The sequence below is a fragment of the Chlorocebus sabaeus genome, chromosome 17 (assembly GCF_047675955.1).
Source record: "Chlorocebus sabaeus isolate Y175 chromosome 17, mChlSab1.0.hap1, whole genome shotgun sequence".
Classification (NCBI taxonomy): Eukaryota; Metazoa; Chordata; class Mammalia; order Primates; family Cercopithecidae; genus Chlorocebus; species Chlorocebus sabaeus.
The window spans coordinates 27,653,242-27,680,485 of record NC_132920.1 but is presented as its reverse complement, the minus strand read 5'-3'; the positions used below and the strand labels follow the sequence as shown (position 1 = coordinate 27,680,485).

Genomic DNA, 27,244 nt, shown 5'->3' with positions numbered 1-27,244 from the left:
GTAGTGACTAGAGTCAGGAATCAAGATTTGAGTCACTTCACCAGTTTAAGTTACCAGGATCTGCTGAAGATGAGGGAGGTCTGGAATAGATAACAGAGAAAGGCTATGATAAACATCAGCCGTGGCCTCTAAACCAGCTGGAGTGATGGAAGTTGTAGATCATCTCACTAACCTTCACTAGTTTTCCTTAGGAAAAGAAGCTCCGTGGAATTTTAAAAGAGAATACATATCTAAGAATACATATAAGGAAATGGATCAAAACACAAAGAGTGGACTATGGTAGACACTGCAACATGCTAGCCAGTCCTTATTCAGAAATAAAAGACGTATTTCCTAGCTGTCAACTTTCTTTAGGGGTTGCCTTAGCTAATGAAAACTGACCTACCAGAGGTCATTCCTTCTTCCAGAAGCAGCCCACATACAATGACCAATCAAAATGGTGGCATAAAAGCCACTCTTGCCTCAAATAGGGACAATTTTTAAGAGCCATCCTAGTTTCAGAGTTCCCTATGGGATCTGCTGAGGTCTTCTTTGTGAATGCATTAAAGTTCAACTTTTCCCTCTGCCAAGCTTGTTTCTCTTTCCCAAGTGTTTTACAGAGTATCTCCTAATAAATTTCTGCACACCAACCTCCGTCTCAGAATCTTCTTGCCAGGAACCTAACCTGCACCAGTACAATTCAAGGTAAAAGCATATTTAGAAAAGAAACCCAAACCAAGAGAATTAATTGCCAGTTGAGAGATATGACAATAAATACTAAAATAAGTTTTTGAAAAGGAAGTAAAATTAACTCAAGTGAAAATGCTAAAAATACAAGAAGATATGGAGCAACAGGAAAAGTAAACATATGGATAACTGTAAATGAATGTTGATTGTGCAAAACATTAATAGTAATATCTTATAGGATTAAAAGTATGCATATATTAAAAAGGCATAAGGAGAATAACACAGAAGGCATGATGAGGCAAATGGTATTAAGGTTGTCTAAGATTTTAAAAAATAATAAATGTCTTAAATTGTGTTAATCTATAATTGGTCCCAAATATGCACATACAAGATCCAGGGCAACCACTGAAAGAATGTTAAAGAATGTAAAACTAATTAGCTAGTATAGGGTAAAATGAAATTTAAAAATTGATAAATTCAAGAGAAAGAAAAGAGAGAGAATGTAAAACAAGTGAATCAAATAGAAATAGTAACATAATAACTATAAATCCAAATATATCAATGATTATATTGAATACACATACAATAAATAAACTAAAAGTCTAAAATTATGAGACTGGAGGAAAAAAATCCAACCATAAGCTGTTTATAAAATAAGACTTAACTATAAGGACACAATATTTGAATGTAAAAGAATAGTAAAAAGCATATGTAAATGTGAATGAAAACAAAGCTTACGTTGCTCTATTATTATTTTTAAAAAGTGCCGGGCGTGGTGGCTCAAGCCTGTAATCCCAGCACTTTGGGAGGCCGAGACGGGTGGATCACGAGGTCAGGAGATCGAGACCATCCTGACGAACACGGTGAAACCCCGTCTCTACTAAAAAAATACAAAAAACTAGCCGGGCGAGGTGGTGGGCGCTTGTAGTCCCAGCTACTCGGTAGGCTGAGGCCGGAGAATGGCGTGAACCCGGAGGCGGAGCTTGCAGTGAGCTGAGATCCGGCCACTGCACTCCAGCCTGGGCGACAGAGCGAGACTCCGTCTCAAAAAAAAAATAAAAAATAAAAAAAAAATAAATAAATAAAATAAAAAGTACATGCTAAAGCAAGATGCACAGCTAAAGAAGAGCAATATTTTGGAATGGAAGAAGATTCAATTCACCAGGAAGAAATAACAATTTTAATTTCTGTATGTATCCAATAACAATTATTCAAAATATGTACAAGATAAATAGACCGTTAAAAAGAGATAGAAACAATTCCACAATCATATTGGGATACTTCAATATACCTTTCTAAATAGTACATAGGAAGAGCTGACCAAATTTCAATATGGGTATAAAACATTGTAGGGGAGGCAAAACTTACCTCTGTCCTCTCAGGCTCTCTGGCTAAGTCTGAGAATTAAATTGATACAAGACAGATTAACAGTAGAAAAGCACACAGATTTTTTACATACACATGGGAGGCCTCATAGGAAAATGAAGACCCAAAGAAGTGGCACAACCCAAGTGCTTCTACACTACGTTGAAGAAAGACAATTTGTAGAAAAGTAACTAAAATAAATGGGGGAGAGCAAAGGAAGATATGAGTTACTTTAACAAGGTCTGTTTGTACAGAATTCTTTTGGACTCAACTTCCCATCTATGGTAATAAGAACATTTCTTTCCAATAGAAGTTTTAGCTACTGATTTTAGGAAGAAAAAGAAAGGTCAGAGTGCCTTTCTTGTACCTACTGTTTTTCATGTGCCTTTAGCTCAAAACAATCCTTATGCTAAAGTGGCATATTTTGGCATCTGATAGAATATTCTGCCACTGATCAAGACAGAAAATATAAAAGAAAAGCCGTATGGCCATCTTAGTAGATGAAGGAAGAGTGTCTGACAAAATGCAACATCCATTTTGATAGTAGTCTAATAGAAGAGAACTTCCTCAAATTGCTGAAGAGCATCTGTGAAAAATGTATAACTAACAACACACTTACTGAAGAAAAACTGAATGCTTTTCTCCTAAGATAAGAAGCATGGCATGGATGTCCACTCTTACCTCTTCTATTGAACTTTGTTCTGGAAGTTATAGCCAGTGCATTAAGGCAAAGCAAAGAAAAGGCATCTAGATTGGAAAAGAAGATGTAAAGTAGCTTTACTCACAGATGACATGATTGCCTGTGTAAAAAACTTGATTGAGTATACAGTAAAGCTTCTGGTACTAAGTGAATTCAGCAAGTTTGCAATATACAAGATAAATACTCAAACATTCAATTGCATTTCTATCTAGTAGCAACAGATAAATAGAAATTAAAACTAAAAATACTTTTTATGCTAGCATCAAAAATATGTAATTTTTAAGAATAAACCTGATACTCCATTGTCATTCTCACTGAACCATTTTTTCCATACCCTCTTTCTACTTGTCACTTCAGAAATAAATTTCTTCACTTTTTTGCTTATCTTTTTATTTTTTCTTATGAGCATACATCCTTGTATTTTTTTATGTCCTCTGCTTTCTTTGATCAAAAGTCACATGCTATAGATACTTTTTTTGTACTTTGCTTTTTATACCTAACAGTATGTCCTGGAAATTACTGCATATTGGTTCCTAAAGATGTTCCTTGTTCCATAATAGTCTATTGTATAACTATATCATTATTATATGATCACTCCTATGTAGAGGCATTTATGTTGTTTTCAATATTCTTAATTTATAAGAAATGCTGCACAAATAACTTTGTACATATGTGTTGTATTGAAGGAGATGTATCTTCAGGGTAAGTTCTTAGACATGGGATTGTTGGGTAGAAAGATAAGAGCATGCGTGATTTTGTTAGATATTCCCAAATTTTCCTCCAGAAGGGTTGAACTCATTTGCATTCCCAACAGCAAGGTACACTAGGAGAATTCTGGCTCCTGTCTAGATACCTATGTGTGATGTTTCAAGTCTGGTCACAGGCAATTACAAAGATTTTACCTGGCAGAATCCCTAGGGGAAAACTGCCTCCTCACACCAGACTGGATGTACAGCCAATGTATGGCAATCCTAGGAGAGCTGCAGCCAAGAACTTGGGCCCCCCACTGGCCTGCTATGCTCTTTGGTGTCTTGGTATTCCTAGCCCAGGCATTTCCTTTTAGAGGCTTCTTTATCTGGGGTCTTTTGCCAACATCTTCCTCAGGTGCCTCTGCCAATACCTCCATACCGGAAGAAGGGGATGGTAAACTTAAAGGCACTTTTATTCACTTTTACTCAATATTAACTACTTTTCTACTTGCAGCCATTCTTCCTGTCCCTCCCTTCAACCACTGGGTCCATAAAACTGTCACTGAAAAAGGGGACTTGTCGCAGACTCCAAGAGCAGGTTCTTGGATCTTGCATGGGAAAGAACTCAGGGCAAGTCGCAGAGTATGGTGAAGTTAAGATGACCTATTAGAGACTTCAGTTACAAAATAGAGCATCCTCAGAAAGCAAGAGGAGGAACACACCACCTTAAACATACTGCTTGCTTATATAGGGTGTTAAGAATAGAGTGTTTATTAAAAGTCTAGGATCAGCTTCTGACAGGCTACTAGTATTGTTACTTTCCTATGTTACTATTGATTTCAGTAAGAATTTATGAGTATTCTTTTATTTTTTAAAGCAAAATCTATCCTTAAACTAAGAATGCTTTTCATTCTTAAAGTATTGGGACATTTCAATAAGTTCTGGGTCTTTAGTTAGTTAACATCATTAACTCAGTCCCTCAACCATAAACATCTTGTAACCAAGAGTGTCCAACTCCCTGGGAAGGCAACCCAGCAGGTTTGGCTTTATCCAGCCTTTATTCAAGATGGAGTCACTCTGGTTAGGAAGCCTCTGACAGAACTGCAGGAGCCTTTTGTTTGGGACTTTCAGCATTTGAGAAGATTCCCCAGATTTGTGCTAGTTCACAGGGTATAATGGAAGTGTGGGGAGCACTTACTCCAGTTTAGCTGCTTTACAATATTATCAGAATAAGTGATTAAAGGCATTTACTTTAATGGATTTAAAGGATTGCTCCTTTCATTTTGGCTGTTGTTTTAATTGACTTCTCCCACAACTGGCAGCTCAGCTCAGCTCTTGCTGGCCATTGGAACTCCTGTTTCCACGGAGCTTCACTAAAAGAACATGCCAATATTTTTAATGTCAATCTAATAAGTGAGAAATAGTATCTCAATATTGTTTTAATTTGTGCTTGTCTAATTATATGTGCATTTAAATTTTTTATATGTTGAGAATAATTTTTGTCTGGTTTGTTGATTGCTTCATTTCTCCATTTTTCTATTTGATATTTGGCTCTTCCTCCTTCAATGGTTCTTTATATATTAGAGATATTAGCCCTTTGTGCTATACATCGTGAATAGTTTCTACTACTTTTGTCGGTTGCATTTTGACTTTGTTTACAATATTTTTGCCATAATTTTTTTCTAATATGTAGACAAATTAGTCAATCATCAAGAGGAATTCATCCATTTCCTTTTGATACTTTTATGTTTTCAATTTTATCTAGATCTTCAATTCCTTTGGAGTTTATTCTTGTAGTGGGTGTAAGGAAAGGATCTTATGTTTTTTAATAATGATCTACATGATCTTGCACGAATAAAAATAATTCCATTTTTACCTAGTTATTTCAGATGTCATCTTTGTAATATACTGAATTACCATATATATTTGGGTCTAATTCTGGACTTTTTATTCTATTCCACTGGCATAGTCATGCATTAGTACCACGTTATTTTAACTATAGAGTTTTAAGATAATGTTTGGAAGGGCCAGTGCTCCTTCATGGTTTTTACTTTTCAGTGTTTTCTTAGCTATTCTTTCATTTTTTTGTTTTTCCATCTAAACTTATTATCAACTTGTTTCAGGCTAATACTGTTCTAACGGTCTTTATCTCTACCATGTTTTACATATTGTGACAACACTATAAACATGTGCATTGTGCTTACAACATGCCAGGAACCATTCTAAATGCTTTCATATATTAACTCATTTAAACATCAAAATAGCCCCTGGAGAATGGCAGTATTATTATTCACATTTTTAAGTGAAGAAACTGAAGAATGGAGAAGTTAAATCTAAAGTAGAGATGAAATTCCAATTATGCAAGGAAGCCCATGTTCTCAAACACTTGACCCTTCTCTCTGTGGATCTATATAACCTCAAAGTTAACTTTATCTTTGACGTATGTGTATCAGATTTGGGGAAAGAAAGAGTGGCTTGCAGCAGCATGATTTTCCTGAGACTCTGTATGCATGACTCCGGGTGAGAACTCTCTGAGTGTTGATAGGCTGGAGCTGCATGCAATACCACATGAAAGGGTCAGGGAGAGACCAGAAGGTAACTGGAAGGTAACTGAAAAACCTGGAGGAAAAACTTAAGATACTGACTTCTGATACCAGGCCTGACTGCTTATTATTGGATGGGGTATATTATGATGATAGGAGTGGAATTAACTAGGAGGAGCTTATGAAAGCACATCATGTGAAGGAGGCTTTACAGATCTTTCTCCTAGGAATTGCATATACATGATTCCCATTTACGGCATGAAACTTCTAATCTCACTTGACCTACTAGTCACATGTTAGACAGTTGATCACTCCTTCCTTCTGGAAACGCTTTCTGCTCTTTCAGGATACACCTGGTCTTAATCTTCCTCCTGCTCACTCAGTCCCTTTCTCTGGTTCTTCCTCATTTTCCTGAGATAAAAAATATGTGCTTGCGACTTTCTCTTCTGGGATCACTCTCCCACAGATGTGTTTTCTTTGCTTTCTTATCTCCATCAGATCTTTGCTTGAACATACTTTCTAAGGTCTTCCCTGACTTCCTCCATTTGAAATTGCAGCCCTTCTATAATTCCTCCCACCTTTCCCTGTTATACTTATCGTCATAACACTTACAAAGATATTAACTATCACGTTTCTTTTATTTGTCAGTTTTCTTTCTTCTCCACTAGAATATAAGCTCAATGCTATGATGATTTTGTGGGTGTGTATTTTTGTGTATTTTGTTCCAGTACCTAGAACAATGCCTAGTGCATAGTAGGTGCTTAATACATATTTACTGAATGGATAAATAAGGAAGAAAACCTTGAAAACAGACAAAATATAAAATAGATGAAAGTTGTCTTCATGGCTGTTGTATTACCCATCAAGACAACAAGATGGAAAGTGATGTGCTAATCTGATTAATAGGCACTCATTGAGCTGTCCTCTTATAGATCATAATTCAAAATCACAGTGAGTAGAAAAACATGCACAGAGGCATATATGTAATATTTATTTCTCCAGGAGTTAGTTTCAGCATCATGGCTAAGAGATATGCAATTGTGCACAGTGGGTTGGATCCTGATGCTCTTTTATCTAAACCTCCATCTGCTCTGTCTCTGTAAAAGACCAGACTGTAAGAATGAGTCATAGATTAGCAAAAGGAAGAATCTGTAGAGGATAAAAATAAAATGTTTCTGATTTTTTTAAAATTATAGGCAGTATTATGTGATTCCCATGAGAAGGCAGAACTATTAGAATATATTTGATTCAACTCACTTTATGCCTAAGTAAGCTATGTCAACTTTATAAACTATCCTACAAACTAAGTAAAAGGTGATGCTGGGCCATGTTAGTGTTTTTAAGGACATAACCAATGTTATTAAGGACATTTTTCCCTTGAGATCTAACACTGATTATTCCCTAAAACCTATAATAATGATTCTAAGTTTTTTAGAAGAGAGTGTAATTAACATAAAGCTTATGGAGAAAAAATAAAGTTTTGAAGAAAATTAGTCAGAAATTCCACAGGGTGCTTCCAAAATCAATGTATCTATAGAGATTTATACTCTGTTTTTTTAATCTTCTGTCTTACCTATGAATTCTAAAGTAATGCATGTCTAAACAGTATGGAGATTATAAAAAATTAATATAATCATTGTTTTTAGAGAATGATTCTAAAAGGACTTTTATTTATTTAGAAATGTATAGTATATACATGCTAGTAAGACGCATACCATAAGTTGTTTTCTAGTAGAAGAGATGGAAAATGCTAAGCTGTGGGTCTCAATTTTGTTGGCTGAATTGATTCCTTTAATAAACATCATCATGGACAAATATCATATTTTACTCAGTGTAATGTAGGAAAAATCAAATATATTCTAATTTTTCTGCCTTCTTATGGAAATAACTGTATATCTTCCACAATCAAAACCAAACCAAACCCCATTCTCATAAACCCTAACTAATCTAAATATAATATAATATAATCCACCTGGATAAAATACAAGAGTAAGAGCTCAAAAAGTGGTAAATACGCACATTGTATCTGACAATTATATGTTTTGAGGAAAATACATTAACTATGTGGTATATTTTCTAAGGCTTCTAGATTAACCTGACCTTTCTTAAAATTTTTGAGGGAGCTTAACTGAGAAATTGCTAAACCCATTTTGTATCCAGTTCCTAATGATGCTGCTGGCAATACTCCCAAATTTTGGAATCCCTTATTCATTTGCAGAAATTTTAACATAATAGATGTTTTCCAAAGTTTTGAGATGAGATTGATTCAAATGATATGTCAGATCTGAAGAAACACACTTACCTTTAAGGTGGACATCCATTCATTTGACACAAACCATTCAAATCAATTTCCCTGATGACTGTTGAGGTACTGCTATCATTAAGGTAAATGTGAAGAAATCAACACTTGGGGAATACCCAATCATTAAGATTCTAACATCCCCCCAGAATTAATCTCATTTCTCTCTGCCTCTATTCAAGGTTATCCTGACAACATATGGGAAAAGCAGAGATTGAATAATCTTCAAACATTTTAATCAAGAAGACTCCTTAGCTTTCTTTTGCCATTAACAAGTAATAACAAGGATCGAGTAGTAACAAGAAATTCTTCCTTCTATATAAAGCAAACACCTCATGGTCTTGCTTTATCTCCTTTCTTCTTGATTCTCTATCACCTCAGAAAATCAAACAGAAATGTCATTAAACTCAATTATATAAATAATTCAACATGTGCGGAATCCACGGTTGGTTATGGTGTTGGAGATACTAAACCTGGATAATTAAACAATTTATTTTGGCTCTCATTCAAGCATTTGGCACTATAAAAGCACATTTGAACTTTCTAGAAAAAAATAAGTACTTCTTCAGCACGACTTCGAAGATCTTTCTTTTCATATACTGTTGAGGACCTACTAAGTCCTTCTAAGATATTTCTTTTCATATATTGTTGAGGACCTATTAAATAATTGTGATAGAAACTGGTATGAGAACAAAAATGGCTGGTGTCTATATTCACGGCCAGTATTTTGGAGGCTTCTGGTGATGATGCTTGATTTAGAAGGACTTGAAAGGAATACAAGTGACTGTCAACTCAGGAGGAATATTACATTTTTTACATGTTTTCTTCTTTTCTTTTCTATCTTTCTTTTTTTCCTTCCTTTCTCTTTCTTTTTCTTTCTTTGTCTTTCTTTTTCTTTCTTTCTCTTTCTTTTTCCTTCTTTCTTCCTCTTTCTTTCTCTCTTTCCCCTCTCTCTCTCTCTTTCTTTCTGACAGGGTCTTGCTCTGTCACCCAGACTGAGTGCAGTGGCACAAACATGGTCACTGTAGCCTCAAATTCCCAGGCTCAAGTGATCCTCCCACCTCAGCCTCCTGAGTAGCTGGGACTGTAGGCATGCACCACCATGACTGGCTAACTTTTTATGTTTTTCATAGAGATAGGGGTCTCACTATGTTGCTCAGGCTAGTCTCAAACTCCTGGACTCAAGCAATACTCCCGCCTCCCAAAATGCTGGGATTACAGGTGTGAGCCGCTGCTCCCAGTCCCTACTTTCTTGACCTAGCTAAACCATTGAATTCCCCCATCTCATTAAATGCCTCTTCATTCTGCAATGCCAAAACATTCCTATATTTGCTAGGTCTAACAACATGTATAGAAGATGGGTCAAAAGACAATCCCAAAATTTAATCACCCCTTCCTATATTTCTGCACTCCCCTTCCCTAGCACCTTCTTCACGGCCTCTTGAACGTCTTTGTTTCTCAGTGTATAGATCAGGGGGTTAACACTGGGAGTGACAATTGTGTAGAAAAGGGTAAGAAACTTGCCCTGGTCCTGGGAATAAGTATTTGCTGGCTGGAGGTACATGTATATGATTGTACCATAGAAGAGAGAGACAACAATTAGATGGGAGCTGCAAGTGTTGAAGGCTTTCTTTTGCCCAGCAGCTGACTTGATTCTAAGTACTGTTCCTGCAATGTAACCATAAGAAATGAGAATGAGGATGAGTGGTGCCAGGATGAGAAAGATTGCCAGGGCAAAAGCCAGTGCCTCAAGCATCGTGGTGTCTACACAGGCCATACCAATTAGTGCTGGCATCTCACAGAGAAAGTGGTCCACCCGTCTGTGCCCACAGCGGGGTAGCATCAATGTCTGGGGTGCCATTATGAGAGAATTGCCAAAGCCACTCAGCCATGCCACTGAAGTCAGCTGTCCACAGAGACGTGGGTGCATGATGACAGTGTAGTGCAGGGGTTTGCAGACTGCAGCATAGCGGTCATACGCCATGACAGCCAGGAGGACACACTCCACCCCTCCCAGGGCCAAGACAAAGTACAACTGGATGGCACAACCCACATAGCTGATGGTCTTATCTGGACCCCAAAGGTTGTAGAGCATCTGAGGGATGGAGCCTGTGGTGAAACACATGTCCAGGAATGAGAGGTTTGCCAAAAAGAAATACATCGGTGTGTGCAGCCGGGAATCCAGAGCTGAAAGCAAGATGATGGTCATGTTGCCAAGAAGAGTCAGCAGATAAAAGATGAGGACAACCACAAAGAGGATCAGCTCTAGGTGGGGACGGTCAGAGAAGCCCACCAGGATGAAGCCTTCAAAAGAACTTGTATTATCCTTTTCCATCACCTGTGGCTACATATTACCTGTTGAGAGAAAGATGAGTGCCTGTGAATAGCAGAGATATAGCCCTTCAAAAGTGAATGATTGGTAAAATAGTAGAATGGCAACTTCCTTAGATATGTGGGATGCTTAACCCAAAATTTTAATAGGTATGGATTAAATCATTATTTGGTCTGAGGAGCAGAGCATTTGGGAGAGTTCCTTTTTTTTTTTTTTTTTTTTTGCTCCCGGCTGTGATGATTTACCAACATTTTGCATCACTGTTTTTCAATTGGGCAGGATGTAAAAAATTACTTTCAAAAGCTAAGGGAATTAACACTCAAAATGTTCCACCTTTTTTAAAAATGGAGAAGTAGTAAATGTTTCTAGCCGTACGTGACCCTTGGATAGACAAAGTGGATTGGGCCGGGCATGGTGGTGGTTTACGCCTGTAATCCTAGCACTTTGGGAGGCCAAGGCGGGTGGATTAACTTGAGGTCAGGAGTTCAAAACCAGCCTGGCCAACATGGTAAAACCCTACATCTACTAACAGTACCAAAAAATAAAAATAAAAAATAAAAAAAAACCTGGGTGTGGTGGCTGGCGCTTGTAATCCCAGCTACTTGGGAGGCTGAGGCAGGGGAATTGCTTGAACCTGGGAGGTGGAGGTTGTAGGGAGGTGAGATCACACCACTGCACTCCAGCCTAGGTAACAGAGCCAGACACCATCTCAAAAAAAGAAATAAATAAATAGTGGTGTGTGTCTCTGGATCAGAGAACCAGACTTGCTATTAGGTGAAATCTTATTCTAAATACTGTCTCATAAATACTGGAAAACCTAGAGTCATATCTAAACTCAACAAGGTGTAAGCGATCAAGCAAAATTTTAGGAAGAAGATTACTTCATTATTATTTATATCTATATCTCTGATCCTATTCATTTTATTTACTGGGCATGACTGACATAGATGTGTCAGACAAGGCAGCAATGAAAAGCTTACATCATCACCTCAATATCCTCAGCCTATCCAAAGCCTCTGTGATGAATTGTTTTACACCGCTGAGATGTATTTAAACCCTGTGATTGAGTGACTTTTCTGATGTTGGGAATGCTTTTCCACACAGATAGAAAGACAGAAATAAGGCAATCCCCAAACTCAATTCCAATGGAACTAGTATTCCACATTTTATTCTCCCAAAGAATCCACTTCTAAGAAGCCGAATCGAATATTGTATTTAGCTGATTCTTATGATCTCATAGAATGAAAAGATTTCATTCCTTACATTTTTAATTACTTGGTGGTGATTTTATGTCTTAAGGTGAATGCACTATATAATATTAATTAACTAAAGGCAGAGTCCCACTTACTAATATTTTTGAATACTTTTCTAACTAAGCAGTTAGTAAAAAGCAATAGCATTGTGACTCTTAAAAGGGAATCTTTTGTATCTCTCAGGTACATAGAGGCACAAAACAGGGTACAAACCCACTGTTATAAGAATGCTTTGCCATAATTAAATCATGTTATGACATGTGTTCCCAGCAACAGCTTTAAGATTTCATACATTAAACTTTGACACTTAGTTTAAGTCACCATAATCTTTGCAGAAACATACACTCACACACACAAATGTTGACACTGGAAATTAAAGGATTGTCAAAATCATCAGTCCAGAGGCTGCAACAAGTTTCTACAGTAGTGAAGGGGTGGATGTGATAATATCTAGCTGGATAAAATGGGAATTTTAAAAGATGATGTTATATAATGGTTAAAGAAGAACATATAGGTACCCACAAAAGAACTGGAAAGGTCGATACCAAACTGATGATACTGGATGCTTCTGGAGAGAAAATTGGATTAAGGACTGGGACTTTCTCTTTATCTAAAATGTTTTATTTCTTTAAAAATATCGGAAGAAAATATGGCCATAAAGGAATAGCTATTAATTCTCAATGGTAGAGTATACATGTTTTCTTCTATTTGTCTTTGTAAATTTCTATGTTTTAGATATCTCAAAATGTTTTACAAATATAAATTACAAGTTATTTAAATATTAATGTAACCGATATGTACCTCTTATGAGCTAAGGCACTAATGTTAACTGTGTGATAGAGTTTACCTCACTTCATTCTCAAAGAAGTCCCAGGAGGTCAGCAGTTTTATTTGTCAACATTAAGCTATTGAGAGTGATGAAATAACCTGCCCCAGATCACAGGACTGGGTCATGGAGCCGACTAGATCCCCTGTGATTTCACTCCAAAGATCACTTCATCAATCACAATTCTCACTGTAGAGTTGAGCAGCGCAGTAATTATACTAAATCTGCACATAAAGAGAGAAAATAAATAGTAAAATTTGACTAAAACTCATGTCCTTTGACTTGTTGCACAAAGTTCAATATAAAAAGACTTACTGGTTATAAATTGAATAAGGTAGATAGGTAACTTACGGGCAAAGATGCAGAGAAACAAATCACATTTTTATTCGGAAAATGAGAAATACAGTTAAAATTTGCCTGCTAGGATGGGTTAACACTAAGTTCACTGGGCACAGAAACTCTGCTGCCAAAATAAGCCTAGGCCTGGCATCATCTGTACTTACAGGAAGAAAGTGCAAGGCGACTGTGATTGGCAGTGACTGTCTCATTCCATAGTTATCATAATCAGCATTTTCCCTATGAATGTTTGTCAGCCATAAAGTGGAATATAAGAAACCCAAGTTGTTTTATTATTTTTCTTCTTTCTCAAATCAACCAGGGATTATTCAACTAGGATTATCTTCATAAATTTTTCATTTTGATTCAAAGTGGTTAAGCCATCTGTTCACTGCCTTTCTCCTTATATGATCATATCAATTCAGTTATTACTCTTCCTTATCAAACCTTCCCTTTGTGAGAATTGCATTCCTGTGTTTATGGACTTTAAATAACTAATGCATAATTTCTTTGTGTGCCAAGAATATTATTTTAAATGATATGTGTATGTCTATCCTTATTTGAATTCAATAGAATGGCTTCTAAATACAGTGACATGACAATTTTCTCACAAGAGCCATACACATTAACTATTTAATTATAGTGAAGCAGCTCATCAGTTCTGGCATTTAAATGTGTTACTATTGTTTTGGAAAACAAGACAAACTTGTTTTCTTGAGTGACTTCTGTAACCATGACCAGGTAATATAAATTTCACAATATTTTAAAAAAATTGAACCAAATAATACTCCAACACCAACTATTAGCTAATTAGCTTATAAAGAACCAGACTGGGGATTTACTGCTTAGTTAGTTTGGAGGAATGGATTATCAGGTCCCAGGGTTAAGAAACATGTGGGCACACTTCATAGCTAGATAGGCTGCTCGTTCTGTGCCAAATGGAAAATGAGGTAAATTCAAAGTCATAAGAAACCTAGAAGAACGTTTTGTTTCTTTCATTGACTCTCCATGTTGGAGTTCAAAGTCCCAGTATCAATACTTACCACTCACAATTACTGAGAGCTCATTATTCAACATACTCTCATGCAATGCAGAACTACAGTTCATAATTTTATTCTTAAGATTTTCTAATACATTAAGTTCTACTCTCTAAATTAAGTTTTTGGTAATAACTCCACTAATAAACTCAAAGATCTCTCTCTAGCTTCCTCCTAACATTAATGGTATTACACCACAATCTTTAAAATTTGACCAAATCTATGTAAATAAAGTGCATAGACAGACTGTGAGGTGTTGGCATAATACATTTAATTGTCCATGATTTTGACCACAGCCTAAGGTTCTAGGGAAACCAGATCCTCGGGTAGTTTAGAGGCCTAGGTCACATTTCTTACTACACCATTAACTTACCAAATTTGACTGCAACCTCAGAAAGGCCATGTCTGTGTTGCTTCTCTTTTTGGGACTTCACTTGGAAGTCCAAATGGGATGACCAGAGTGCAGACAAGGAGAGGAGAAAGATGACATTTAGGAAATCCAAAAGAATGGGAAAAAAACAAAGGGGCAACAGTACCTAGCAGAGCTAAATCTGAGTGAATGAAGAGAGAATGTTGATGAGCACGCAATAGTTACATCACCCGAGGTACAGCTATGAGGTACATCCACATACTCCACCACCCAGCCCCAGATAAGGAGCCAGATAAGAAGCAGCATGAGGGAAGTTGGGGGGTCTCTGATGTACACCCAGCACAGGAAACACTTAAAGATTCAAGTCTGAAAAGGAAACTCTCCTTATAGGGTTCGGAGTTGATATGGGATTGGATACTTCCTTTTCTAATCACCCTATGGAGTAAAACTTGCTTTTCAAAAACTCCTGTCACTAATTATCCCTAACAAGGTTTGGGGGACAGTTATCCTCTGGGATATTTCCTCAGAGGAAATATCGCTCTTCCCAGCACACACAGACACACACATAGGCATGCACACACACAATGCAGATTCACCCAAGAGAGAGATAAGAGACAGCATCAAATCTTCAAGAGTCTATTTTCGTCATCAAGACCAGTACATAGTAATAAGCATTAAGGTACCAAAAGTGGCCACCTTATACTTAGTTCAGAGCAGAACCTAGAGTCATGGAAAAGATGTACCAGGATATATGTGTGCTTTGGTTTCTTTTTGTGTTTCCTATCCTCTACCACTTGCTTAGTATATGCAGTGCAAAGAAGTGCTATTATTAAAGTGCTTTTACCATTTTGTTTACTTAAGATGAATTTTCTATGCAATTTTAAAATCCTTAACAATAAAGTTTAACTTGAATGTTTTCTATTTAAGACAAATATAGGTATATCAAGAGGAGGGTGAATTAAAAAAAGAAAAAGATTGATTTTTGACATTTAAAATTAATATTAAAAAGGCCAAAAATATTAAAAGAATTTTATTTCAAAATTGCCAAATTTGGTATAAAATTATTTCAAGACAGTTATTATCAATCTGACTGACAAATGACATCAGCTAAGTCAGAATAAATTAACAAGTTTTGGTTTTTTAAAAAGGCAGTAAATAACAGTATGCAATCGTTTCAGATCACTTGATTATCTGTTATAGTCATAAGGTAAATAATATAGAAACAACTGTATCTCAAAAGCATATGTTCTATATTTACCTATCAAAAACTTCTAAGGGAGATAAATTTTACATTTTACCTCTGCAACCAAAGGTTTTAATTGATGATACACATGAAATATAACATATAAATGCAGTTTGTACATTTAAAATGTTATTTAAATTTTAATAGTATGCTAATAGTCTACTAACTTCAGTGACTATTTCCAGGTACTTTTGTCAACAGAACAGAAAATATCTGGTCATTAGTTTGTCAAATACTATGTTTTAAATATAAACATTATTAAAGTCATGTAATCTTAATACCACTAACTATATAAGTAGAGATAGAATATATTAGCTAGAAACAATGATAAGACTATCATCTCCATTAATTTACAGACAAATGACATGCAACTTGTTTTCTTTAGACAGAAATACTGAAACACATAGAGGTGCAGTCAAAATTAATCAATATTAATTCTGTATGCCAACAAACTTCTTGGCATGGTCAGATGACTATTCCTCCTGATAATTGCTTTCTATGCTTAGATTCAGTTATTAGCTCATATTACTATCTGTTAGCTAATATTTTCTCTTGGAAACTAGGGAAATATACCTAGAGAATTTGATGCTCTCAAGAATTTCCTATCTGAGATAATGAGTCCCTCTGAGAAGTGAAGGAGATGAGGTCCTTATGGGGCAGTTAACTCAAGAAGGGATATTAAATTATTAAACAAAGAAGAAAATTTAGAAGCAATATTTAAATTTATTTTTTGCCACCTCGCTTCTACCCCTTTTATTCACTCTTGGCCCACCACCATTCCTAACTCATTACAAATACATTTAAACTTGTAACTGATGGAACCATTATAGTCATGGAAAGCTACTTTCTGTGAAATAAAATGATACAATCAAAGGGTTATATGTGATGCAAGAAGTGCTTCCCAACGTGTTACCATACGACTTAACATTTTGTAATATGACATCATAGAATGTCTTCAGGAAAAGAAATGAAAGCTATATCAGTCATCTTTTCCATCAGATGCAATTACATTTAATTCAGTCTTTTTTTATTGCAATTTAATTGTTATCATTGTAGATTTTGTGGAAGTGAAGAACAGATTACTTATAATAGTTACATCACAAGTATGTATAAAATTTGATGTCAAATGTCCATTATTTCTTCAAACTTTATTTTTCAAACCTGCTCTTTTTGATTTTTGTCCCTTTGTGATTTGTCCAGTCAACAAGTCTTGAAATACCACCATTTTCTTAGGTCATCTATTTCCCTGAATGCTCATATTCAATAAGTTTCTAGGGCTACTTTTAACTTCTGTCTTTCATACCTCCAACTAACTTTTTTGTTTTTACTCATCTTGTGCTAGCTCAGTAGCTCATTAACTTTTGCATGATTTGTTATGCTAGCCTGTTCCTTTGTTAATCTCTAGTATCTTGCTATTTCAAACCATCTTTCGCTTTGCTACAAAAGGAGCCCTCCTAAAATATAAGCTTTGTTATGCCCATACGTAAAGTCCTGAAATGACCCTATCTAGAGAAATACATGCATATTCTTTAATATTGATGTGGTTCTGTACCAACTTCACATTTCCAACTCTATCTAAAGAGCACCTGTTTGTTTTATGCTCCAAATGCATTAAACTACTGACCATTTTTCATAAAGAATAAGAATTTAAATCATCTCTGGAATAAAGAGAAAGAAGAATAGCCTTTAGAGAATGGCTGAAACTCTAGCTCAGAAACAATCACTGCAGGCTCGAAAATTAGGAAGGCTCATTTACTATCATTAGAGAGAAAAATTGCTTTGAAGAGTTGTTGTGAAAGTTAAATAAGGTAAGAAACACTAAATATTTAGCATTGTCCCTGACATACAGTAGCTCTTTGATAATTATCATTACTCCTTTAACTATATCTCCTTCCTTATGATGTTCTTTCAGATGAGGATGTTCATCTTATAAAAATAATACTGAAAGAATCAAGGCCCAGGTGAAAAATTCTTCCTGTTGCACTTGACTATTGATATGGTTTGACTGTGTTCCTACCCAAATCTCATCTTGAATTCCCATGTGTTGTGGGAGGGACCCAGTGAGAGGTAACTGAATCATGGGGGCAGGTCTTTTCCATGGTGTTCTTGTGGTAGTGAATAAGTCTCACGAGATCTGATGGTTTTAAAAATGGGAGTTTTTCTCCATAAGCTCTCTTTTTGCCTGCCACCATCCATGTAAGATGTGACTTGTTCCTCCTTGCCTTCCACCATGATTGTAAGGCCCCCTCAGCTATGTGGAATGATAAGTGCATTAAACCTCTTTTTCTTCTCATTCTCAGGTATGTCTGTATCAGCAGCATGAAAATGGACTAATACAGTAAATTGGTACCAGGAAGGTGGGATGCTGCTGAAAAGATACCCGAAAATGTGGAAGCAAGCTTGGAACTAGGTAACAGGCAGAAGTTGGAACAGTGTGGAGTGCTCAGAAGAAGAGAGAAAAATGTGGGAAAGTTTGTAGTTCCCTACAGACTTGTTGAATGGCTTTGACCAAAATGCTGATAATGATATAGACAATGAAATCCAGGTTGTGGTGGTCTTGGATGGAGATGAGGAACTTGTTGAGAGCTGCAGCAAAGGTGATTCTTGTTATGTTTTAGCAAAGAGACTGGCATCATTTTTCCCCTACCCTAGAGATTTGTGGAACTCTGAACTTGAGAGAAATGATTTAGGGTATCTGGTGGAAGAAACTTATAAGCAGCAAAGCATTGAAGAGGTGACTTGGGTGCTGTTAAAGGCATTCAGCTTCAAAAGGGAAACAGAGCATAAAAATTTGGAAAATTTGCAGCCTAACAATGCAACAGAAAAGAAAATCTCATTTTTGAGGAAAAATTCAAGCTGGCTTCAGAAATTTGCATAAGTAACAAGGAGCCACATGTTAATCACCAAGACAATGGGAAAATGTCTTTAGGGCATGTCAGAGAACTTTGCAGTAGCCCCTCCCATCACAGGCCTGGAGACCTAGGAGGAAAAAATAGTTTCATGGACCAAGCCCAGGGTCCCCATGCTGTGTGCAGTCTAGGGACTTGGTGCCCTGTGTGCCAGCCACTCCAGCTATGACTAAAAGGGGCCAATGTACAGCTTGGGCAGTGGTTTCAGAGAGTGCAAGCCCCAATCCTTGACAGCTTCCTTGTGGTGTTGAGCTTGCAGGTGGACAGAAGTCAAGAATTGAGGTTTGGGAACCTCTGCCTAGATTTCAGAGGATATATGGAAATGCCTGGATATCCAGGCAGAAGTTTGCTGCAGGGGAAAGGCTCTCATGGAGAACCTCTGCTAGGACAGTGTGGAAAGGAAATGTGGTGTTGGAGCCCCCACACAGAGTCCCTACTAGGGTACTGCCTAGCGGAGCTATGAGAAGAGTCACTGTCTTCCAGGCCCTGGAATGGTAGATCCACCAACAGCTTGCACCATGTGACTGGAAAAGCTACAGACACTCAGCACTAGCACATGAAAGCAGCTAGGAGGGAGGCTGTACCCTGCAGAGCCACAAGGGTGGAGCTGCCGAAGACCAAGGGAACCCACCTCTTACATCAGCATGACCTGAATGAGAGACATGGAACCAAAGGAGATCACTTTGGAGCTTTAAGATTTGACTGCCCCACTAGATTTTGGACTTGCCTGGGGCCTGTAGCCCTTTTGTTTTGGCCAATTTCTCCCATTTGGAACAGCTGTATTGACCCAATGCCTGTACTCACATTGTATCTAGGAAGTAACTAACTTGTTTTGATTTTACAGGCTCATAGGTGGAAGGGACTTTCCTTATCTCAAATGAGACTTTGGACTGTGGACTTTTGAGTTAATGCTGAAATGAGTTAAGACTTTGGGGGACTGTTGGGAAGGCATGATTGGTTTTGAAATGTGAGGACATGAGATTTGGTAGGGGCCAGGAGCAGAATGATATAGTTTGGCTATGTTTCTGCCCAAATCTCATCTTGAATTCCCACATGTTGTGGGAGGGACCTGGTGGGAGGTAATTGAATCATGGGGGCAGGTCTTTCCTGTGCTGTTCTCATGATAGTGAATAAGCCTCCCAAGATCGGATGGTTTTAAAAATGGGAGTTTTCCTGCATAAGCTCTCCTTTTGCCTGCTGCCATCTATGTAAGATGTGACTTGCTCCTCCTTGCCTTCCACCATAATTGTGAGGCTTCCTCAGCCATGTGGAACTGTAAGTCTATTAAATCTTTTTTTCTTTTCTTTTCTTTTTTGTTTTTTTTTGTAGGGGAATACAGAGTCTTACACTGTCACCTGGGCTGGAGTGCAGTGGTACAATCTTGGCTCACTGCAACCTCTGCCTCCCAGGTTCAAGTGATTCTCCTGGCTCAGCCTCCTGAGTAGCTGGAATTACAGATGCCCGCCATCATGCTCAGCTAATTTTTTATATTTTTAGTAGAGATGGGGTTTCACTATCTTGGCCAGGCTGGTCTCAAACTCCTGACCTCGTGATCCAACTGCCTCAGCCTCCCAAAGTGCTGGGATTACAGGCATGAGCCACCGCACCTGGCCTAAACCTTATTTTTTTTCTTTCGCACTCTTAGGTATGTCTTTATCAGCAACATGAAAATGGACTAATACAGCTATTCCTCTCTGTTGTATTTGGCAGAATACCAGAAGCTCTTTATTTGCAGTTTGACTTTAGCACTTATTTTACTCTACATTGATTTTAGTTTATTTTGAAGAAAATTTAGAGAGATGGATGATTAAGGGGTGAATTACTAATAAAAAGAACAAAATGTACATAGAGAGAAAGGAAAAGTGATAATTTAGAAGAATTTACCAAAATGAAAGAATCAAAATGCTTACTGTGGCTGGTATGTGAGGAGATATGAAAGTAGGGGTGAAGGACAGTGAAGTGGAAGAAAATCTGCTTACTTGATCTACCTAAAGGAGAAACCCCTTTGGTGGAAAATAACATCATCTATTGCTCCTATTGTCCACTTATACAATGTCTAGTATATAATAAAAAGTTACTAGACATGAGAAGAGCAAGAAGACCATATAATCAATAATCAAAAAATTTTAAAGAGGCCTTAGAAAGAGATCCCTAGATGAACCAGATTTTAAGGTTAGCAAACAAATATTTGATCATAACTATGATTATTTTGTTAGAGAAAAATATGGATAAAATACATAAACTTATAGAATTTTCAACAGAGAATTGAAATACACAAAAAAGAATAAAATATGCATTCTAGAAATAAAAAGTAAAATAATAACAAATTACAAATTTAGTCTGGCTACACTGTTGTTGGGAACGTAAATTAGTGCAGCCATTGTGGAAAGCAGTTTGAAGATTTCTCAAATAATTTAAAACAGAACTAACATTAAACCCAGCAATCCCATTACTGAATATATATCCAAAGGAAAATTATTCTACCAAAAGACACTTGCACTCATAAGTTCATTGCAGCACTATTCACAGTAGCAGAGACATGGACTCAACCTAGGTGCCAATCAAGAGTAGACTGGATAAAGAAAATGTAGTACATACACACCATGGAATTCTATGCAGCCATTAAAAATATCAAAATCATGTCCTTTGCAGCAACACAGTTGCAGCTGGAGGGCATTATCCTAAGCAAATTAATGCAGGAACAGGAAACCAAATACAGCATGTTCATTGGGTACGCACAGATACAAAGATAGACACTGGGAATTACAAGGGAGAAGGGATGAAGGCAAGGTTAAAAAACTAACTATTGGATATTATACTCAATACCTGGATGACGAGATCAATCAGACCCCAAACCTCAGCATTACAAAATATGGCCATGTAACAAACCTACACATGTATCCCCTGAATCTGAGATAAAAGTTGAAATTATTTTTAAAAATACATAAATGTAATTCATTTTTTTTTCTTTTATTATTATTATTATACTTTAAGTTCTAGGATACATGTGCATAACGTGCAGGTTTGTTACATATGTATACTTGTGCCATGTTGGTGTGCTGCACCCATCAACTCGTCAGCACCCATCAACTCGTCATTTACATCAGGTATAACTCCCAATGCAATCCCTCCTCCTCCCCACTCCCCATAATAGGCGCCGGTGTGTGATGTTCCCCTTCCCGAGTCCAAGTGATCTCATTGTTCAGTTCCCACCTATGAGTGAGAACATGCGGTGTTTGGTTTTCCATTCTTGTGATAGTTTGCTGAGAATGATGGTTTCCAGCTGCATCCATGTCCCTACAAAGGACACAAACTCATCCTTTTTTATGGCTGCATCGTATTCCGTGGTGTATATGTGCTACATTTTCTTAATCCAGTCTGTCACTGATGGACATTTGGGTTGATTCCAAGTCTTTGCTATTGTGAATGGTGCCGCAGTGAACATATGTGTGCATGTGTCTTTATAGCAGCATGATTTATAATCCTTTGGGTATATACCCAGTAATGGGATGGCTGGGTCATATGGTACTTCTAGTTCTAGGTCCTTGAGGAATCACCATACTGTTTTCCATAATGGTTGAACTAGTTTACAATCCCACCAACAGCATAGAAGTGTTCCTATTTCTCCACATCCTCTCCAGCACCTGTTGTTTCCTGACTTTTTAATGATTGCCATTCTAACTGGTGTGAGATGGTATCTCATAGTGGTTTTGATTTGCATTTCTCTGATGGCCAGTGATGATGAGCATTTTTTCATGTGTCTGTAGGCTGTATGCATGTCTTCTTTTGAGAAATGTCTGTTCATATCCTTTGCCCACTTTTTGATGGGGTTGTTTGCTTTTTTCTTGTAAATTTGTTTGAGTTCTTTGTAGGTTCTGGATATTAGCATGTAATTCATTTTTCAAGGCAAACCCTCCCCCCGAAAAAAAACAAAACAAAAAAACCTACCAAACCCTTTAGTTTTATTTTAACCTCATAATACAGGAATTGTGACTGGAAGACAAATAAGTAGAAGAAATCCCAAACTAACAACAAGAAAGAAAAAAAGAATAGAAACAAATTATGAACATAATGATTTGTATAGATGTATACAAATAATTTAAGATACAAATAATTAGAGTACCAGAAAGAGAAGTGAGAAAATACAAGGCAGAAGCAAAATTTGAAGAGATAATGGCTAAGAGTTTTTCAAAACCAATGAAAAACATCAGCCAACATATTCAAGAATCTCAGTAAATGTTAAAACGTGACAGCAAAAGCGTAATCCATAAAAGGAAAACAAATAAGTTGATTTCACCAAAATTGAAAATGTTTTTCTGTGAAAGGCCCTGTTAAAAGCATTTAAAAAACAGTTATAGACAGGGAGAAAGTATTTACGAACCATATATCTGACAAAAGACTCCTAACTAGAATATATATTTTTAAAACTATCAAAACTCAACAGTGAAAATGCAAACAATCCAACTAGAAAATGGCCAAAAGACAGGAGCTAATGTTTACCACAGAGCTGATGTTTACCACTGACAGCAATAAGCACAAGAAAATATGTTCAACATCATTACCTATTAGGGAAATGCAAATTAAAATCACAAAGAGATATCACTACATACTTAATAGAAGAATTTTTAAAAATACTGATGACACCAAAGCTGACAAGAATACAGAGAAATGAGCTATAATACATCGCTGGTAGAAATGTAAATAGCACAACCACTCTAGAAAATAACTGCCTAAAAAATTAAACATACACTTACCATATAACCCAGCAGTCACATTTCTTGACAGTTATCCCAGAAAAATGAAAACTTATGCTCACAGAAAATTCTAGACATTGCTGTTTATAGTAGTTTTATTTGTAGTACCAAAACACAGACACAACCTAAATGTCCTTCAATGAGTGAATGGTTAAACAAACTATAGTACTTCCATGTCATGAAATATAACTCAACAGTAAAAAGGAACAAACTATTGATACATGCAACAGCTTGAATGAATGTCAAAGGAATTATGCTGAGTGAAAGAAGTTCATCTTAAAATATTACATGCTATATGATTTCATTTATGAACAAACATTCTCAAAAATGACAAAGTAATGAAGATAGTGAACAAATTAGTGGTTGCCAAGAGTTAGGGATGGGGCATCGAGAACAGAAAGAGATAGGTGTAATTAGAAAGGAGTAACACAAGAGATATTTGTAGAAATGGAACAATAGTGTATCTTGATTGTGGCAATAGTTACACAAAGCTACATGTGACAAGTTACATAGAATTATACACACACACATGCTTGTAAAACTAGTTAAATGAGTAAAACTTATGGATTGTATAAAAGTCAATTTCCTGGTTATTTTACTATTATTATGTAAGATGTTCCATTGTGGGAAACTGGGTAAAGGGTACAAAAGACCTCTATTATTACTTTTGCAATTTCTTGTAAATCTGTAACTTTTTCAAAATAAAAAGTTTTTAAAAAGACTTTTAAAATAGAATAAAGATGATCTGTATGAAGTAATACAGAGTGATTTCAGGTTATATTGTTAAATGGAAAAAGCAAAGTGCAAAGAGTACTATATATCATCGTTCTATTTTGTTTGTTTGTTTGTTTTTTAGATGAAGTCTCACTTTATCACCCAGGCTGGAGTGCAGTGGCACAATCTTGGCTCACTGCAACCTCTGCCTCCCAGGTTCAAGCGATTCTCCTGCCTCAGTCTCCAAAGTAGCTCGGATTATAGGTGCACACCACCACACCCAGTCAATTTTTATATTTTTAGTATAGACAGGGTTTTGCCATGTTGGCCAGGCTGGTCTCAAACTCCTGACCTCAAGTGATCTACCTGCCTGGACCTCCCAAAGTGCTGGGATTACAGGCGTGAGCCACTGTACCCAGTCTATACTACCTTTCATATAATGTACTATCTTACAGTTCTTTCATATAAGAAAGAAGGACATGTAATGAACGATACACATATCTGCCCCTTTATACAAAAAGAAAGACAGGAATGATAAACCAGGAACTAATGAGATTAGTTACCCACAGGGTTAGAGGAGGTGGTGATTTGGAATACAGTATAAAAAATGGGAGAATTAGTGGAATTGAAAGGCTGAGGGGGAGTGACACTTTTGTAAGTACATATAACATTTTGTGTGTTCTAACTTTTATAGCCATAGTAATGCTTCACATATCCAAATTTAAATAAATAATTAAAGTCAACCGGAATGGAAGGTACCCAAAAGAAATACAGAGAATAATAAATTAACCCACCTGCATTACAAATGAGCAACAAAAGCAAGTTAAAGAGGGTAAGGAATAAAAAAAAAACTAACCTAATTAACTTTGGGAAAAAGAGTATCTTGACTATTTTGCTGATGACAGACTCATCTAAGGATAAAAGCAAAAAGAACTGTACATAAATATTGTACACTAGTTAGTAAAATTGTTATTCCCAACAGAGTGGATTAGTAATTCTAAAGCTATTTGTGTATTAGAATTGAGCAAATAAGTACATATATTATGGATAATGAGAGCCAAATTTCTCACTGTCCAAGAAAGAAGGTACAAGAAAGGAATGGAGGGAGTTGATGCAGACAAACTCTGTGGTATTTGGATTAGAATCGGAGGCATTAGTATGAACTGTGGTCACACACACACACACACACACACACACACACACACACAGAGCTAGGTACAGAAATAAAAATGTATGTGTATGCTCTGTTCACTGACAGAGTCTGGAAGCAATAACAAATCAGTAGCAATGAGCACACCTGGTGCCTAGATCTTGATTTCTAAATATATTTTCCAGTAAAAGGAACCAAGGATCCTTAGAAAAATTATTGATTCTAGGGCTGGGGAAGTAAAAGTCCAAGATGACCCTAGAACAGCTGGTGGTGACACAGAGTATAGAAGTTTTCAAATAGTGATGGGGCATGTTAAAAAGATACATGAGTCTACTTGAAGGAGCTCCCAAAGGCCAAATCTAGGACAATTTTAGCAGTAAATTAAATAATGATAGTATTGGGACTACAAACAATAGAATAAAACAAATACCCATGAGTCTATATGAGTTTAAATAAATGACTGAACAAATAACAAACGGGGGAAAATAACAGCTCTTCTTTACAGTAGAATTCCAATAAATAAATGTAGAATTAGCAATAGAAATGGAAAATAGATGCTACAGAAATAATGGTTGCCGGCAAGAATCACTGATGAACACCAACGTAAGTAGCAAAAATATTATGGGAAACAGAATATTTGCATAATCTCAAAATATTCCCTCTCAAGATAATTATAAATTTAAAAAGGAAAAATGGTCACTTTACAGTGGAGAAACCTGGAAGAAATTATCTTAACCAAGTGTTCAAAGTTATCATCATAGTAATACAATAAAACATCGTGAACATCTTGATATGAGGTACTAAAAGGGGCACCTCAACGTTCTTATGATATTCTTGCCAAACACGTATAACCTCAATATATGCCATAAGAAAACATCAGACAAACCCAAACTGAAGGTACTTCTATAAAATAATTGGCTAATAATCTTCAAAAGTGTCAAAGTCATGAAAGACAGACTGAGGAACTGTCCCAGGTTGGAGGAGGAGACTAAAGAGATACAGCAACTAAATGCAATGTGGGATCCTGGATGAGATTCTGGGATAGTAAAAGGACATTTGTGAGAGTTTGCTTTTTTTTTCTTCTTTCTTTTTTTGAGACAGAGCCTCGCTCTGTCACCCAGACTGGAGTGCAATGGCTTGATCTTGCTCCCTGCAACCTCCACCTCTCGGGTTCAAGCGATTCTCCTGCCTCAGCCTCCTGAGTAGCTAGGATTACAGGAGTGCACTGCTGCACCTGGCTGATTTTTGTGCTTTTGGTAGAGAACCGGGTTTCACTATGTTGGCCAGGCTGGTCTTGAACTTCTGATCTTGGGTGATCCTCCCACCTCGGCCTCCCAAAGTGCTAAGATTACAGGTGTGAGCATCTGCAGCTGGCCCAGTTTGCAAAATTTTAACAGTATTTTATCAATGGTAATTTCCTGCGCTTTGAAAATTATGCTATGATTATGTAAAATGTCTAGTTGAAGAGTATACATGAGTTCTCTCAACTATTTTTGTAACTTATTTGTTAAGTCTAAAATTATTTCAAAATAAGCTCACAGAATCAGTAAAGTACACTCAGCAATTCATTTAAAGAGCTTTGCATTTAATTATGCACAGATATATGTGTATATCTATATACATATATCTATAATCTACATTTCTTAAGACAATTAAGAATGTGAGGTCTCCTTTTATTTTATTTTATTTTATTTTAGCCGTGAGCCTGAAGATCTGAATGTCCTGTTTTTAAAGGTGTAATTTAGGATTCTCTACCTTTCTATTTCCCTCAGTTGATCATTTTTTGCTAAAGAAGGCATGGCTGTGCTGCAGAAATCTGGTAGCCTCTGCTAAAATACTTCTATCAAGGCATATATGGCCTCCATATAGCATTCCAATCTGCTTCAGACAGATCAAGCACTTTTGGATTTTCTTGGGTATGACAGCTAAAAGCCACAATTGCTCACCTATAGATGGACAGATTCAAGATCTTTCTCTTGCTTTCAGCCACACACAAAGCTAACAGTCTCATGAGTTGATTCAGAAATAGAAGCAGAACATTCAAATACAGTTAATTTC

At 36.6% G+C, this 27,244-nt stretch overlaps 1 protein-coding gene across 1 annotated transcript; it reads right to left on the bottom strand.

The window, feature by feature from the left end:
* Window positions 1–9,082: 9,082 nt before the first annotated feature.
* On the bottom strand, window positions 9,083–10,678 carry LOC103221924 (putative olfactory receptor 2W6). The gene has a single exon (XM_007973366.3). It carries the CDS (start codon window positions 10,595–10,597, stop codon window positions 9,659–9,661), a length of 939 nt encoding a protein of 312 aa, XP_007971557.2. The 5' UTR covers window positions 10,598–10,678; the 3' UTR covers window positions 9,083–9,658.
* Window positions 10,679–27,244: the final 16,566 nt, after the last annotated feature.

Coding starts and splice junctions, on each gene's coding strand:
- LOC103221924 (XM_007973366.3), bottom strand. CDS start 10,597: ATGGAAAAGGATAATACAAGTTCTTTTGAAGGCTTCATCCTGGTGGGC.